Source organism: Bos javanicus, chromosome 9, assembly GCF_032452875.1.
Source record: "Bos javanicus breed banteng chromosome 9, ARS-OSU_banteng_1.0, whole genome shotgun sequence".
Taxonomy (NCBI): Eukaryota; Metazoa; Chordata; class Mammalia; order Artiodactyla; family Bovidae; genus Bos; species Bos javanicus.
Window position 1 is genome coordinate 73,511,071 of NC_083876.1, and position 17,837 is coordinate 73,528,907.

At 38.0% G+C, this 17,837-nt stretch overlaps 1 protein-coding gene and 1 long non-coding RNA gene across 12 annotated transcripts in view; one reads left to right on the top strand and one right to left on the bottom strand.

Annotated features, from left to right (window-relative positions):
* The window catches only part of LOC133254063 (uncharacterized), a 252,562-nt gene that overhangs the window by 224,509 nt on the left and 10,216 nt on the right, over positions 1-17,837 (top strand). The gene's annotated exons all lie outside the window — the stretch shown is intronic.
* The window catches only part of AHI1 (Abelson helper integration site 1), a 219,722-nt gene that overhangs the window by 157,997 nt on the left and 43,888 nt on the right, over positions 1-17,837 (bottom strand). For all 11 annotated transcript variants that reach the window (XR_009738557.1, XR_009738556.1, XM_061428058.1 and 8 more), the window contains 4 exons: positions 16,885-17,070; positions 15,071-15,223; positions 8,198-8,330; positions 4,801-4,924 (listed from right to left, as the gene is read on the bottom strand). Coding sequence is in view for 9 of the 11 variants with exons in the window: in XM_061428058.1 (XP_061284042.1) it covers positions 4,801-4,924; positions 8,198-8,330; positions 15,071-15,223; positions 16,885-17,070 (596 nt within the window). In the remaining 2 variants the exon portion in view is untranslated. The remainder of the gene's footprint in view (positions 1-4,800; positions 4,925-8,197; positions 8,331-15,070; positions 15,224-16,884; positions 17,071-17,837) is intronic.

The window sequence follows — 17,837 nt, forward strand, 5'->3', positions numbered from 1 at the left end:
ACAATAACCCGGTGTACGAGACAGCAAAAGAGACACTGATGTATAGAACAGTCTTATGGACTCTGTGGGAGAGGGAGAGGGTGGGAAGATTTGGGAGAATGGCATTGAAACATGTAAAATATCATGTAAGAAACGAGTTGCCAGTCCAGGTTCGATGCACGATACTGGATGCTTGGGGCTAGTGCACTGGGACGACCCAGAGGGATGGTATGGGGAGGGAGGAGGGAGGAGGGTTCAGGATGGGGAACACATGTATACCTGTGGCGGATTCATTTTGATATTTGGCAAAACTAATACAATTATGTAAAGTTTAAAAATAAAATAAAATTAGAAAAAAAAAAGAAAAAGAAAAAAAAAAAAGATCTCAAAGACTTAGAAGCCACTTTCAAATTACTATATAAGTACTTGAACAAAATAACATTAAAATAGTTACAATATTTTATAGGAAACAGGTTATCTAACATTGAGTACTCACTTTTTTATACTCATATCTCTTCCTTTATATAACAGGTGATTTAAAAGAAAATTATATTGTTATTGCGATAGTCTTGACAAAAGTAAACCCCAAGAGTTAAACTATCAGGTTAGTACTGGAGTGGGTTGCCATTGCCTTCTCTGAAGTCAATGTGCAAAAACAGGCAAAATCTAGGAACAAACAGGTGCTTTATGAGTGTGAAGCACTCAATTTTTAAAGACTTAGGTTATCAGAATTAGAAGAATTTATTTTTTAACATGGGGATTTATAGTTCATCCTTTTTATTACTATCTAAGAAATGAAGCAACTTAAGTTTTTTTCAAAATTAACTATAGAAGAAAAATTACAGTTGCTACTCAAGAATAACATTCTATAAGCTTTCTCAGCAGCTGCTTAAAAATACAGGATATGATCTTCAACTACTAAGAATCCAAACTAGTAATGAAGGAAGTGAAAGGCTGTTTTCAAGTAAAAGTAAAACACACGTGTCACTGCATAAACATTTTTACCATCGTGAAACTTTCAGTGAACTCATGCAACATGAGATACAGTACTTAGTGGAAAAAAAAATCACTCATTTTGAGGGAATATTAAGGAGAATGCTGAAAGTAAAACTTCTGTTGCCTGCTAATAAATCTTAGCAGCAGCATCTGAAATGCTATAGAACAAGAAGAAATGACAAGTGTATTGTAAAAAGAGCTCAATATAATTTCAATAGACATAATATTTTAACATAAGAATGAAGCTTTTTATATAAATGCTGAACTGGTATCAGTGATGGCTTTAGTCATGCAAGCAATGGGAGAATCTAAGATCAAAAGAAATGTATTACTGGGTTTGTGGGAAAAAAAAACTCAGACTGATCATAGCAGAGAACATTTATACTCAAATCTGTAAAGACTAGATGAACATACAAAAAATTATTTGAATTTGGAAAGAAAAGAATATACCAAAGTTAAAACAGTAGGTGTGGAGAGAGGATGGAGTGAGAACACATTGGTATATTTGGGAGCCATTACACATGGACAGTACTCTTGCTTGGAGAATCCCATGGAGGGAGAAGCCTGGTAGGCTACAGTCCATGGGGTCGCAAAGAGTCGGACACGACTGAGCGACTTCACCCACCCCACCCACCCACACATGGACAAGTTTTTCTGATTATATTGGGACTGCTGCTCTTTTTTTTTCTCCTCAAATTTTACTGAAGATAACTAAAGACGGAGACTTAGATTAAACCCATTTAGCAGAGAGCTAACCAGTGGAAAACAGTTACTCAAAAGATGCTAACAATAACAGGTGATGGTGACCTCAATGGAAGACAGAAGACCTGGCCAAAAACCCAACTTCTTGCCACTTGGGAGCATTAGCAACTCTGGTTCAAAGGACTTTAGTTCATTCACTGCAAGCATTCCTTATCTCTTTCAAAATCTCACTATCTTTTTATTTCCAGCCACAATGATTCTCTTTTCACTCAATTAATCCTTCACAGTAGTATTTTTAGGATGCAAACAGTCCTAAATTAGGATCAACCCCAAAGCTACACAAAGTAAAAAGTATACTTTATACAACATATGTTGTGTGAGGAAATCCAAGTTGACTTCAAAATATGGTAAAATCTAAAAAAAAAAAAAAAAAGGTAAAATCTGAGCTGGGTCTTCAATGATGACTATGAGCCCACCTTGGCTTACCACGGCACTTAGATGTTTGTTGGGTGAATGAGTTGGGGAGGAAGGGGAGGAGAAGCGCAGGAAGCATAGGGAGAGTCGATAAGGTAACAGGGAGATGCCAAAGAAGATGAGATGTTAAGGGCGTTTCAGAAGTTTGTGTGAGTGAGGCAGAGGGTACTATGGGAAGTGCACAGGAGAAAATGGGAGGTCAGTGAGGGCCATGTCTGTCATGCTGTGCTAAGGAACCAGAACATTTTTCAAACGGCAGTGGCAATCAAAGATTTTTTAAAGTCAGGACATTATGAAAGATGGTTTTGGAAAGAATTTTAGCATAGCAGGGGTGGAGGAGCTAGAGGGGGAACACTGGCAAAGCTTAAGCAGCAACAGTTGAAGCAAAAAGATAACAAGGGCTTGAATTAAGGCAACAGCAGTGAAGACAGAAAGAATGTGACAGAATGTGAGCCTTTTAGGAGGGAAAATTGATACACTTCAGAACTACTTAGATGTGAGAAAGAAAGATGAATAGCACTACTCTGAGTTCCCAGCTTGGGAGGCAGGGTAGATAAGGAGACGCATTTAAAAATTTGGAGATGCAGAGAATGGACTTGTGGCCATGGTGGAGAGGGAAAGAGTAGAACAAGCAGCATCAACATAGATACACTATGTGTAAGATGGCCAGCTGGTGAGAAGCTGCTTTGTACACAGGGAGCCCAGTCTGGTGCTGTGTGATGACCTGGAGGGATGGGATGGGGGAGAGGAGGGAAGCTAAGAAAGGAGGGGATGTATGTATAATTGTGGCTGATTTATATGGTGGAAACCAATACAACATAGTAAAATTTTTTAAATATTTAAATTTAAAAAAAAGAACAAAACAAACAAAACAAAAACTATATGAAGGTTAAAAACAGAAAACAAAATTTGGTGATTTCAGATTTGGATTTGCGGTACCACTGGGCAATCCAGGCAGAAGTGTGTTAATAGCTGAATTTGAAAAAGAGAAGGAGCTCGAAGTTATTAGCATATAAGTGAAATTCAAAGCTGAAAAAGATGAGAGAGAGCAGGATAAGCACACCAAACCACAGAACACACTGAATAAAGGATCGTGGGGACCCATATCTCTTTGTCAACAGACATGAATAGAGATACACATGGGTAAATTTATGAATGTGTGTGCAAAGTCGCTTCAGTCATGTCCAACTCTTTACGACACTATGGACTGTAGCCTGCCAGGCTCCTTTGTCCATGGGATTTCCCAGGCAAGAATACTGGAGTGGGTTGCCATTCCCTTCCTCAGGGGATCTTCCCCACAAAGGGATTGAACCCATACCCCTTATGTCTCTTGCATTGGCAGGTGGGCTTTTTACCACTTGGGAAGCCCAAATTTATGGATATTAGGTGGTAAACCAGAGAGAAATACATGAATTTCATGTCAGGTTAAATTACACTGTAAATTGAAGGTAGTCACTTAATCAAAGTGGGAAGACTGTATAGAGAACTTAAGATTGTGCAAAGAACTTGAAGCATGGTAAGATTTGGTTGGATCTGTTGCTAGAGGAATAAGAAAAAAATAGCTAAATAAACACAAGCAAAAGGATTGTTCAGCAGAGATGAGAATTTATGGATTTTATGACTCTCAAATCCATAGTCAAGGTCTTACCAAGGTTGTGCCTTTTTCTCTAGCATAGCTTGGCGTCAGGCAGAATGGTTACACTTGAAAGAACAAGAAACCAGATGGGTTATTGAAGATATTGCTAAGAGGGATTAATCGTAGGCTTCTAGTTCTCCGGTGGCTCTGACAGTAAAGAATCTACCTACACTGCAGGAGACCAGGTTTGATTCCTAAGTCGGGAAGATCCCGTGGAGAAGGGCATGGTGACCCACTCTAGTATTCCTACCTGGAGAATCCCATGCACAGAGGAGCCTGGTGGGCTACAGTCCATAGGGTCGCAAAGAGTCAGACACAACTGGGCGACTAACACTACTACTTATTAAATTGGAAGGGGTTAAATTATTTTAAGACTGACATTCTGAAAAATGCAAATATTTGAAAATCTATTACACTCTTAAAATGCAAGATGCATATTCATTTACTGACCCTACATTATGCATTGAGCAGCACCATGTCTTGGTCTCTGGATCCAGCTAAACAGTACAGATGGAATCCCTGCTATCAACAGCTTGTATTCCAGGAAAAAAAATCTCAGTTGTTTAATAACTTCAAAGTATTAATCAAAACTGTACAAAATGACCATTTAAAGACTGAGGATTAGAAACACTGTATATCATATAAATGAAATATATTTAACAGCATGTGTTTAGGAACAAGTTTTCATAACTTATTTAATCAGTGAGTCTGTATGATGCATATTTATGACAGTCCCTTGATAAGAAAGACATAATTGAAGCATAAGGGCAGTTATATCACTTTACATTCTATTTACTCTCTTTGAGGGCATGCAGCATACACAGAGGATGAGACGGTTAGATAGCATCACTGACAATGAACTTGAGTTTGAGCATCCAGGAGTATCCAGAAGACACTGAACGACAGGGAAGCCTGGCATGCTGCAATCCATGCGGTTTCAAAGAGTCGGACACAACTTAGTGACTGAACAACAACAAGCATACATAGCAGTGAGTACTTCTGAAGTTACTAACCTGGCAGTGCCATCAGATGATGCAGTAAGAATGTAACGATCGTCTTTTGACCAGCAAAGATCATAAATGATATTGAGGTGGCCACACAATTCTCTCATGAAACGTCCAGAAGGAATTTCATATACTAATGAAAATATTCCCCAAATTAGTAAGTTCCAGACAGAGGATTCTTAACTTAATAATATAAAAATTCATAATTTATAATAATTTGTACATAAGGTAAGCACTGTCTATAGAATATTATCACCAAAAACATTTTCAGTATGAAAAAAGTTCAAAATCTACTTAAAAGTAAGATTTCAATTGCTTTAGATACAAGAACTTAAATATCTAAAATTTTATAATATGCTACAATTAACAATTATTCTGATCTCTTTTCAAAGCAATCCTAATAATCTTTGATAATCAACTTATCAAACAGATAACTTTTAAATTATAATTCATTTAAAAGATTCTGTAATTTGGGCTTTTATGAATAAAGTACTATTTTATCTGAAAATCAATCAAATTTCAAGCAAAATTTAACTATTCGAAGCAATGAGAAACTTAAACTCTGCTACTGTGAGAGAAAAATTCTAATTTAATCTGAAAAACAAGGCATTGTGGTATTGTTATGTTATGTATACAGTAAAACTGTCTAACAACACAGATCAATTTCCAAGTCTCTACTTCCACCTAGTGGCAAAACCAACTGCTGTTTAAAATACTATGTACAGAAGAACTTCTGCTATAGCAAAATAAAGACCTTGGAAAACTGCTCCCCCATAAAAGCAACAAGAACACTGGCAAAAATTGTCAAAATTAACTTTTTCAAAATTTTGGGAATTAAAGGCTTATAACAACCTGAGGAGCATTTTACTAAAGAAAAACATATGAATATTGGCAACAACAGTGAGTTCTGTGGTGTTTTAAGTTGTCCTGTTCCCATTCTCCTCTCCCAAGCTCCAGAGTAGCCTTGAAAACCAACAGCCTTGAAACTACAAAGAATAGTAGCCTCGCATCTATGAGATGGGGCAGAAAAGGCCTAAAGACCTCCAAAGCCCATCCCCAAGACAAAACCGTTAGACAATTTGGCAGCTTCCTGTAATGCTCCATTCTCAGGGCCTGGCTTTATCTGACCTGGTTCTGAGCATGCTCTGGATGAAGAGTCCTAACCCTGGGGTGCATAAAATAATCAGTAGTGTGGCCCTCTGAGGCAGTGAAACCAGGTAGAAGAAGCTGATCAAAGAACGTAAAAGGAAATATTGGGAATGAGATGGCCATAGGTTACTTTGAAAAGCTCCAGTATATTCCAGGGAATTGAGAAGAACACACACGCATCAAAGGCTGTGCACTGAAAGGCCTTGTATCTTACTGTGACTGCCCTGGGGAAGCTCCGTGCAAACAGAAAGTGAAGGCTAAGGTGAAGTTGTAAACTCTCTACTTTAGCACTGGAAACCTACCCCAACACACACACACAGCACCCTTTGGCACTGGCACGGAGACCTCCTTACTCAAGGATATTTAAAAATCCCTCTCTAACCATCAGCTGACCACCAAGCTAGCAAGACAAAAACTCCAGGGGTAGCATCTCACAAGGAATAAAAACTAGGAAAATAACTATACAGATAACAACAACAGATCCCAGGTGGGCAGATGGAGGTGGGTAAGTAAGGGAACCTGATTTCCAGAGTTGCCACATTGTAATATTTAAAATATTCAGTTTTCAAGGGAGACACACACATATACACAAAACAGGAAAGTATGGCCACAAACAGGAAAAAAAAAGCAGTCAACAGAAACTGTCTATGACACCTAGTTAAATACTTTAAATCCTTTCTTAAAAGTATGTTCAAAGAACTAAAGAAAACCACATCTAAAGAACGAAGGTGTGAGAATTATTTCTTACCAATTAATAGATAGAGGTTATAAAAAAAAAGATCAAGTAGAAATTCTAGAGTTGAAAAGTACAATAACTGAAATAATAAACAATTCACTAGAGGGCCTCAACAGCAGATATGAACTGTCAGAATAATCACTAAACGTGAAGACAATTCAATTAAGATTACGTAGGTGGAGGGGCAGAAAGAAAAAAATGAATAAAGGTGTAGAGATCTGTTGCATACCATCAAGTGCACTAACACAGAAATGATGGGAGTCTCAGAAGAAGAGAAGAAACAGAAGGGGGCAGAAATAGCATTTGAAGAAATAAAGAAGAAAAACTTCCCAAGTTTGTGGAAAACATTAATCTGTACATCCTATGAACTGAATGAATTCCAGGCAGATACATCATAATCAAAAACCAAAGACAAAGATTCTTCCTTTTTTAAAAATTTTTTTCAGATTCAAGCAGTAGTTGGTATATCTAAATTCAAGTTTTTCTTAAAGCATGAAGTAACACATATTTATTCTGGAAATGTTAAAAACATACATATCAGAATGAAAATAATTACTTCACTGCCCAGTGCATAGTGGAAAAAAAAAATCACTATTAATACTCTGGGGGTATGTTTTTTTTAGAATCTTTTTTTCCCCAATGCATAGCTTTTAGTGAATGTTAACGATAGCAGAATAGCATAGTCATAATCAAACTACATGATAACTTTGTACATCTAAAGTGAACATTTCACGAGGAGGAATATTTACTTAATAGCTGATAATCAAGCCAATTATGTGTCCTTGCTGAAAAAAAGAGCCAATCAGCCCCGGAATAATAAACTGTGAAGCTGAGGGAAACTCAAAGACAGTGCTTGGGGCAGATGCCTATGAAGAGCTGGCTACTTCCTGCTGAGGTGAGCTGGTTTTCACCATTAAACAAGAAGGGAAAGTATTTCATGCCTCTATGACTAGAAGAGCATGAATACCCACTGAAAAAACATTTCTAATGTTACAGAAATAACTTGTCAACGTGGTTTCTCCATTTTTTAAAGGTACTTTAAGAGTAGGTCTTTGGACTCTCTGCTGATTTACTATAATTAAAAATCCTCATTGGTATTCCTGAGCCAATTTTTACTGTCTTAGTACATAAGAAATTTGAGGGCTTTCATAACCAAATTCTCACTATTATCAAAGGACTAAAATTGGACTAAAATTCCTCAAGAGATTTATTAATCCTACATGCTGCAAAATTTCTATACTTAAAATAGAAAATACACAAAGAGTACCTCTTGAATATTTTTAAAAATTTATTATCCTTCATTTAATCATTCTCATTATTATCCTTCGTTTAATCATTCTCATTGTTATTCCTGGACATATACTGTATAGTGTAAATTATTAAAAAGAATTGTGACTTTACTTGAGGAAATCTATTTTAATTCAGTAGTATGGGTGGATGACAAATTAAGATTTCAATGAATTAAAAAAAAAATCCTCTCATAGTCTAGCATTAGACTAAACAGATAGGATCATTACTCACAAATAATTGGATATCCATCCCGGCTGGCACAGGCTGCTGCTAATATTCTTCCATTGTGGGAGAAAGCAAGACAAAAGCATCCTCGCTCTCCTGCATTTAGTGAGAAGAGGTGCTTGTTTGGGATACGGCAGGCCTGTAAAACATACATTTTATAAATACAGATGAAGAAACATTAAATATGAAAGCTAGTTGTTAATTTCAATTATTGTAGCTGGTGCCGTTTCTGGTTTTTTGAAAGGTCCCTTTACTGTGAGGCAGAGGAGGAGGAAAGCAAGTAAGCAGAATGATGGAAAAGCATAGTAAATTACTTCACTTTCAAAGCAGACAACCAGTTTTAATTCTCCATAAAATTGAGTGAATTTATACCCCATGCCTAACTAGCACTATTCACCTAAAAGATGAATGCAAAATTTCAAGATCTGATACTCTAAAGCTGTCACTACCAGAAAGAATGAAGGGATGGAGCCAAAGCAAAAACAATACCCAGCTGTGGATATGACTGGTGATAGAAGCAAGGTCTGATGCTGTAAAGAGCAATATTCCATAGGAACCTGGAATGTCAGGTCCATGAATCAAGGCAAATTGGAAGTGGTCAAACAAGAAATGGCAAGAGTGAATGTCGACATTCTAGGAACCAGCGAACTAAAATGGACTGGAATGGGTGAATTTAACTCAGATGACCATTATATCTACTACTGCGGGCAGGAATCCCTCAGAAGAAATGGAGTGGCCATCATGGTCAACAAGAGTGTCTGAAATGCAGTACTTGGATGCAATCTCAAAAATGACAGAATGATCTGTTCGTTTCCAAGGCAAACCATTCAATATCACAGTAATCCAAGTCTATGCCCCAACCAGTAATGCTGAAGAAGCTGAGGTTGAATGGTTCTATGAAGACCTACAAGACCTTTTAGAACTAACACCCAAAAAAGCTGTCCTTTTCATTATAGGGGACTGGAATGCAAAAGTAGAAAGTCAAGAAACACCTGGAGTAACAGGCAAATTTGGCCTTGGAATACGGAATGAAGCAGGGCAAAGACTAATAGAGTTTTGCCAAGAAAATGCACTGGTCATAACAAACACTCTCTTCCAACAATACAAGACAAGACTCTATACATGGACATCACCAGATGGTCAACACCGAAATCAGACTGATTATATTCTTTGCAGCCAAAGATGGAGAAGCTCTATACAGTCAGCAAAAACAAGACCAGGAGCTGACTGTGGCTCAGACCATGAACTCCTTATTGCCAAATTCAGACTTAAATTGAAGAAAGTAGGGAAAACCACTAGACCATTCAGGTATGACCTAAATCAAATCCTTTATGATTACACAGTGGAAGTGAGAAATAGATTTAAGGGCCTAGATCTGATGATAGAGTGTCTGATGAACTATGGAATGAGGTTCGTGACATTGTACAGGAGACAGGGATCAAGACCATGTCCAAGGAAAAGAAATGCAAAAAAGCAAAATGGCTTTCTGGGGAGGCCTTACAAATAGCTGTGAAAAGAAGAGAAGGGAAAAGCAAAGGAGAAAAGGAAAGATATAAACATCTGAATGCAGAGTTCCAAAGAATAGCAAGAAGAGATAAGAGAGCCTTCCTTAGTGATCAATGCAAAGAAATAGAGGAAAACAACAGAATGGGAAAGACTAGGGATCTCTTCAAGAAAATTAGAGATACCAAAGGAACATTTCATGCAAAGATGAGCTCGATAAAGGACAGAAATGGTATGGACCTAACAGAAGCAGAAGATATTAAGAAGAGATGTCAAGAATACACAGAAGAACTGTACAAAAAAGATCTTCACGACCCAGATAATCACGATGGTGTGATCACTGACCTAGAGCCAGATATCCTGGAATGTGAAGTCAAGTGGGCCTTAGAAAGCATCACTATGAACAAAGCTAGTGGAGGTGATGGAATTCCAGTTGAGCTATTCCAAATTCTGAAAGATGATGCTGTGAAATTGCTGCACTCAATATGCCAGCAAATGTGGAAAACTCAGCAGTGGCCATAGGTCTGGAAAAGGTCAGTTTTCATTCCAATCCCAAAGAAAGGCAATGCCAAAGAATGCTCAAACTACCACACAATTGCACTCACCTCACACGCTAGTAAAGTAATGCTCAAAATTCTCCAAGCCAGGCTTCAGCAATACGTGAACCGCTAACTTCCTGATGTTCAAGCTGGTTTTAGAAAAGGCAGAGGAACCAGAGATCAAATTGCCAACATCCGCTGGATCATGGAAAAAGCAAGAGAGTTGCAGAAAAGCATCTATTTCTGCTTTATTGACTATGCCAAAGCCTTTGACTGTGTGGATCACAATAAGTTGTGGAAAATTCTGAAAGAGATGGGAATACCAGACCACCTGATCTGCCTCTGGAGAAATTTGTATGCAGGTCAGGAAGCAACAGTTAGAACTGGACATGGAACAACAGACTGGTTCCAAATAGGAAAAGGAGTTCGTCAAGGCTGTATGTTGTCACCCTGTTTATTTAACTTCTATGCAGAGTACATCATGAGAAACGCTGGACTGGAAGAAACACAAGCTGGAATCAAGATTGCCGGGAGGAATATCAATAACCTCAGATATGCAGATGACACCACCCTTATGGCAGAAAGTGAAGAGGAACTCAAAAGCCTCTTGATGAAAGTGAAAGTGGAGAGTGAAAAAGCTGGCTTTAAGCTCAACATTCAGAAAACGAAGATCATGGCATCTGGTCCCACCACTTCATGGGAAATAGATGGGGAAACAGTGGAAACAGTGTCAGACTTTATTTTTCTGGGCTCCAAAATCACTACAGATGGTGACTGCAGCCATGAAATTAAAAGATGCTTACTCCTTGGAAGGAAAGTTATGACCAACCTAGATAGCATATTCAAAAGCAGAGACATTACTTTGCCAACAAAGGTCCGTCTAGTCAAGGCTATGGTTTTTCCTGTGGTCATGTATGGATGTGAGAGTTGGACTGTGAAGAAGGCTGAGTGCCGAAGAATTGATGTTTTTGAACTGTGGTGTTGGAGAAGACTCTTGAGAGTCCCTTGGACTGCAAGGAGATCCAACCAGTCCATTCTGAAGGAGATCAGCCCTGGGATTTCTTTGAAAGGAATGATGCTAAAGCTGAAACTCCAGTACTTTGGCCACCTCATGCAAAGAGTTGACTTATTGGAAAAGACTCTGATGCTGGGAGGGATTGGGGGCAGGAGGAGAAGGGGACGACAGAGGATGAGATGGCTGGATGGCATCACTGACTCGATGGACGTGAGTCTGGGTGAACTCCGGGAGTTGGTGATGGACAGGGACGCCTGGTGCTGCGATTCATGGGGTCGCAAAGAGTCGGACACGATTGATCTGATCTGATCTGATACCCCATGCCTAACTAGCACTATTCACCTAAAAGATAAACACAAAATTTCAAGATCTGATACTCTAAAGCTGTCACTACCAGATTATTTTCATATAGTCACAAAAGGGAATATGTGTCACGCCCTTCTTTCATGACAGCAACTAATAAGTGATTTTTGTGGAACCATAAACTTGTCCTGAGTCTACAGATGACATACAGACCAAGCTGAAGTCCAGGATGTATAAATATTCATTCTTTCTTTTTTCTCTTAAATAACCATCATTTGTAAAGCCTTCCAAAATGCATTTTTGGAGTAAATCAATCACTTCCTATTGATTTCTCATTCACTATTTTTATTAAAATTCCTTCATCATTTTTATGTTTTAATTCCTTATTACCAGATGAAACCAAAACTTTTTGAGGACTGATATGTATCGTAGAAAATACTACTTGCTTTTACTTGTCCTAATTCTACTTCTTTAAAACTTTGGTGAGCCTTAGTTCCTGTATTTCTTTCTTATTATTCAAAATGTATATTTGGCCCTTATGATATGCCATGAATGTGGTACTTTTATTACAAACATCTTTTTATATATTCATCATGAGCTTCCCAGGAGGTTCAGTGATAAGGAATCTGCCCGCTAGTGCAGGAGACACAGGAGACGCAGGCCCAATCCCTGGGTTGGGAAGATGGCCTGGAGTTAGGAAATAGCTTCCCACTCCAATATTCTTGCCTGGAAAATCCCATGGACAGAAAAATGTGGCGGGCTACAGTCCATGGGATGGCAAAGAGTCAAACACTACTGAGTGACTGAGTGCACACGCACACATATTCATCACAGCAAACCTGTGAGTAACTACTAGTACTATATAGAGCTATTAAGTATTATTCAGAGGGTTAAGCCCAGCTCAGTCAAAGACTATTGACTCAAGGACCTGCTTTCTGGACAGGAACCAGGTTCTCACAAGTAGCATCACAATTTAGCAGCAATATGAAGAGGCAGAATTATGAGCAGCTACTAGAAAGGTGAAAAATTCAACAGACATCTATTAGATATCAATAATGTACCCAATACCATCTTTCCATCCAGATGATTTAGAAAAGGGAGAGGAGGATAAAAAGAGGTCAAAAATTGAAGGAAAAGTTAGCAGGTTTCATAATCACTTACTGCTGCTCGTAGAGGAGGAGGTGTAGTTAAGGAAAACTGTGCCTCATCACTAAAGCCAAAACACTAAAGGCACCATCATTTAACTTGCATTCCCAGAGTAAGACGCTATACTCAGAAGAAGCACCTGATGAACATTTAATAACAGCAACAAAGGGCCTCAACACCCTCAACTCTCCACTTCTTTACTACTTTGTCAGTCACTCAGTCACACTAGGTCTTTTCTCCTTTCGTATTCATGTCACATTTCTCCCTTTTGCCACCAGCATCCCAAGGTTGGATCCTTCTCACCTCACACATCGATGACTGCAATGGCCACCTTCCTCTCATTCTGATGTATCCTATTTCAAGGTCCACTACATGCCATTGCCAGCACTGGGACAAATTGTTAATTTGTCCTAAAATACAATTGTTATCACACTTCCTTCTCACCTGAAACCTCCCACTTTTCCTCAGCCCCACACAATCAAATATTAGGCTACCCACCACTTGAGCCACTTCAGAGTGTGGGCCTACTCTGTCATCACCACTTGACCTCTTACACAAACTCGGATTTCCCGCCCACCAAGCTCTGAGTGTCTGAGGAATACAACAGGTGCTTCCCCATTTATTTTTAACATTGCCCCAGTATGAACTACTCTTCCCTGTCCTCTTCACTCACTCCTAACTTGACCACTCTAAAGTTTGTCATCGGCTCCACCAACCTGTTGAATGAACCCTTCTTCCACCACTCCAGATCACCACTTACGTATCAGAAATCCTCAAACTGCTTTCATTTCAGGGTGTTTTACAGTCTTAAAATTTTTTTGAGGATCCCCAAATGTGGCTATTATCTACAGATATTTATCATATTAGAAATTAAAACTGAGAAATTAAAAAACCATTTGTTAATCATTTAAAAAATAACAGAGCAAGTCCATTAAATGTTAACATAATTTCTTTTCATGAAAGATTTCATAAAATGGAACTGCTCTATATTTTTGCTAATCTTTTCAATATCTGGCTTAATAAATGGTAGCTGGATTTGCTTAATAAAAGCAAAACTGCTTCTGCATTCACCCTCTTGTGATATCAGATATCATTTAGCCTCTGGAAAACTCCAGTGCGAGAGAATGAAAGTCTTGTGAGAGAATGAAAGTTAAAAAGACAGATTAAATCATTACAGAATCATTAGAATTATTATGATCTTATTCTGAAAATAGACTAACTTCAACAGATCCCTTGAAAGGGTCTGAGGACTCCCAACAGTGCCTAAATCACACTTTTGAGAACTGCTCATCTAAACAATTATTTCTATATCTATATTTCCTGAAGAGTTCTTTGCAGAATACCTGTTAGTGAACAGCACAGTAAGTCCCATGTTCCCAACTGATGTGAAAGGTCCCCAAGGGCACAGTCTAAGTATTATTCTCTCCATATTATTATGTGTAAAGTGTTTAAAAGTGACTTTAAGATGTATCTGTAAAATTGGCCTCAAAAAGAAAATTAAGTATGATGCAAAACAGAACATGAAAAAGTCTAGGAAAATAGTCACTCTTATGTATATACTGAGTCTATAAAATGAACCACTCCACTCTTTACGGAAACAAATACGACTGGCAAAACTTCACCAGTAATGCTTCTTGCCACCGCAAAATATGATAGCCAAGTACAAAAAAATTTTAGTGAAAACTTAAATACTGCTCAACTTCTGGTAAAAGGATATACATATACCTGTCTCTATCAAAATGTGATTCAGGAAGAAGCCAGGGACTGAGAATTTCATGAATCTAAAAACTGTCGATTTATGGCCTGAACTGTGTCCCCCCACATTCCTCTGCTGAAGCCCTAAGCCCAGTACCTCAGAATGTAACAGTATTTGGATACAAGGTCTTTACAGAGCAGATTAAGCTAAAATGAGGTTGCTAGGGTGAGCCGTAGTCTAATAAGAAGATGAGACACCAGGGATATACACGTACAGAGAAAAGACCACAAAGAAGCAGCACGATGGCAGCCATCTGCCAGCCAAGGAGAAAGGCCTCAGCATAAACCAGCCTGCCAACCCTTAATCTGGGACTTCCAGCCTCCAGAATTACGAGAAAATACATTTCTATTGATTAAGCCAACCTGTCTGTGATCTTTCTTATGGCAGCTCTGGCAAACTAATAAAACTCTCCATAACCCCAAAGAACTTAAGATAATATCTGTATGTACCCGCTAGGCACTCTATTATTATTTACCAAATGAATGAATAGGCAGACAAGATCATGGCTAAAAACAAGGATAACCTGAAAGCTTTAAGTAGCAAGCTATTTACCCTAGGAGCTGACGGCGCATTTTAAAATAAATATCTAAATGAATCCAGTGTCAGTGAACACTTACCTGCCCAGGCAACCGTTTCCACTTCACCACTTCCTTTGAATCTTCTAATCCAGGCTCCGTGTCCACTAAACTTGGCTCATGGTGTCGCTCACAGTATACTGGTTTACCCTTTTCTTCCTGAAGAGCCATCATAGAACGGTAAGATGGCTTTACCTAAGTACGTACAGAAAATGAGAAAATGTATGTCTCATGCTAATCTTTTTCTCTTTTCTAGCATATGTGGCTTTTAAAATATTGAAACAAACAGTATAATATGAAAATGTTTCAAAATGTAATCCAGAAAAAATTCTACTTTTATTTGTACACTATTTAAATAAAGTAAAATGAATGGGCTTCCCTGATAGCTCAGTTGGTAAAGAATCCGCCTGCAATGCAGAAGACCCTGGTTCGATTCTTGGGTTGGGAAGATCTGCTGGAGAAGGGATAGGCTACCCACTCCAGTAATCTTGGGCTTCCCCTGTGGCTCAGCTGGTTAAGAATCCACCTGCAATGTGGGAGACCTGGGTTCGATCCCTGGGTTGGGAAGATCCCCTGGAGAAGGGAGAGGCTACCCACTCCAGTATTCTAGCTTGGAGAATTCCATGGGCTGTATACTCCATGGATTCACAAAGAGTTGGAGGTAACAAAACAACTTTCACTATCACTTTAAATAAAACGAAAGTTGCTTGAAATTAGTCTTAAACCTAAAAGCCTTAAAAGAGGGAAAGGCTAAAACAGAACTCCAACGAAATAGTTTTAGTCACTCTGTCCCTTTGTTTCTACCTCTTCACCAATATCTACCAGATGTTATATTATAGCTCTGGCATTGCACTATGGAATCTCTGGCTTTAAGATCATAACATAAAGACCTAATGTTTTTAAATCCTCCATTTCTTAAAATAGATTTAATTCCATTCAAACCAATGAAAACCAACACTGTGGTCACAGTTTATATCAATACAGAATATGCAGAATGGCCTGAAATGTTTTGTATCAATGAGACAAAAGCAAAAGTTTCACCTCATTTTAGGACAAATGTTTGCTAAGATACTCATAATTTTAATCTATATACAACAGAAGTAGAAATATTACTTGTTGATTATTTGAATAATAATTCAAATAATCTGCAAGCTATGATCTAAAAACCTGCAAGCTATGATCTAAAAATCTGCAAGCTATGACCTAAATGTAGCCCAATGACATTTTTGCAAATAAAGTTTTATTCAAACACATCCAAAACCATCTGTTTGGTTATCATCTACATATGTGTATGTAGCTACTTTCACTTTAGGTTGAGTAGCTGCGACAGAGACTGCATAGCCTGCAAAGCTGAAACTATTTACTGTCTGGTCCTGTTTGTCAATTTCCACATTAAGTCATCTGTGTGCAATGCAGGAGCCCCGGGTTAGATTCCTGGGTTGGGAAGATCCCCTGGAGAAGGAAATGGCAACCCACTCCACTGTTCTTGCCTGGAGAACCCCATGGACAGATGTGCCTGGCGGGCTACAGTCCATGGGGTCACAAGAGTCAGACACGACTTAGTGACTAAACCACCACCACACATTAAGTCATTCTTTTATCTTTAATATTTAAAGATTAGCATTTTTTTTTAAATCTTAAAATTGAAATCGATATTTAGGACTTAAAATTCATTAAAATGTCTTTTAAGTATCAGCTATTACAGGCTTAATATATAATCTCTGAAGTTTCCTTTCTACTTCAGATATCTATTAAAATAATTCTAAAGTTTTTATCTGTATAGAAATAGAAACCATCACCCACCCTTTAATCTCAACAACAGAAAATATATTTTTTTGCATGTGCTATTAACTTACAAATTCTGGAACTTTCAATCCTCTTACAGTTACATACAGCGTTGATGGATAATGATTTCTTGGACATCTTGACCACCACTCAAAAACCTCAACGACATTTGACTGGGATCGAGGCTTAGTAGGTGGGTAATACAGTTGCAAGCGAAGTTTTGAATTGATGTTTACATTTCCATTGGCTCCTAGAAGCTTAAAATGAGAATTCAAATGAAACGTTACTTTCACTGAAAAGATGCCCAATAAACCAACAGTAGACAGTCCAAAATTCATTTTAAAAAGATTAATATGGCATGCTGAAGTTCCTCAGATTTGTAAAGCAAAGAACACTGACACAGTTGGTTAAGCACGGTTTCAGATCATTTTGACAAGGTAACCCAAATGACATCCTAAGAGCTGTCTTTCCCCCTATACAACTTCAGACCATTGGTAAAGCATTAGCATTACTGTGGCCGGTGTCACTTTGTACAAATAAGGTGATCAACATACATCTGTTTGTAACAATACTGATAAAGATTAAAATGCATATTATTTAAACACAGAAACAAATTTCCCATTTGTTCAACATCAGTATTTTTACTGGTAAAATTTCATGGTTAAACTTTCAAAAAGTCAAAATTATTCTAAAAGAGAGCTCCATATTATGTTTTTAAAATGTTTTGGTTCACCTTCTTAAAAAGGTCTATTCAATTTAAAAAACTATTAAACAAGGCAACATACGTTTAAGCTAAATAAGTGGACATTCTTAGGAGGAAAATTATCTCACCAACTCAAAATTAGGTTCTCTTTCACTAGACTGTGACCGTTAAGTAGAAAATACCTCTGTTAACCTTTGTGTCCTTTACAAATTAGTAGAGACAGCTGAGAGCTTCTGCAGCAGTTCAGGCAGAACATGGAGGTGACAAACTGGAAGAGTAGGAAGGGACAGAGCACAGGGAACATTTAATAACTGTTACTGA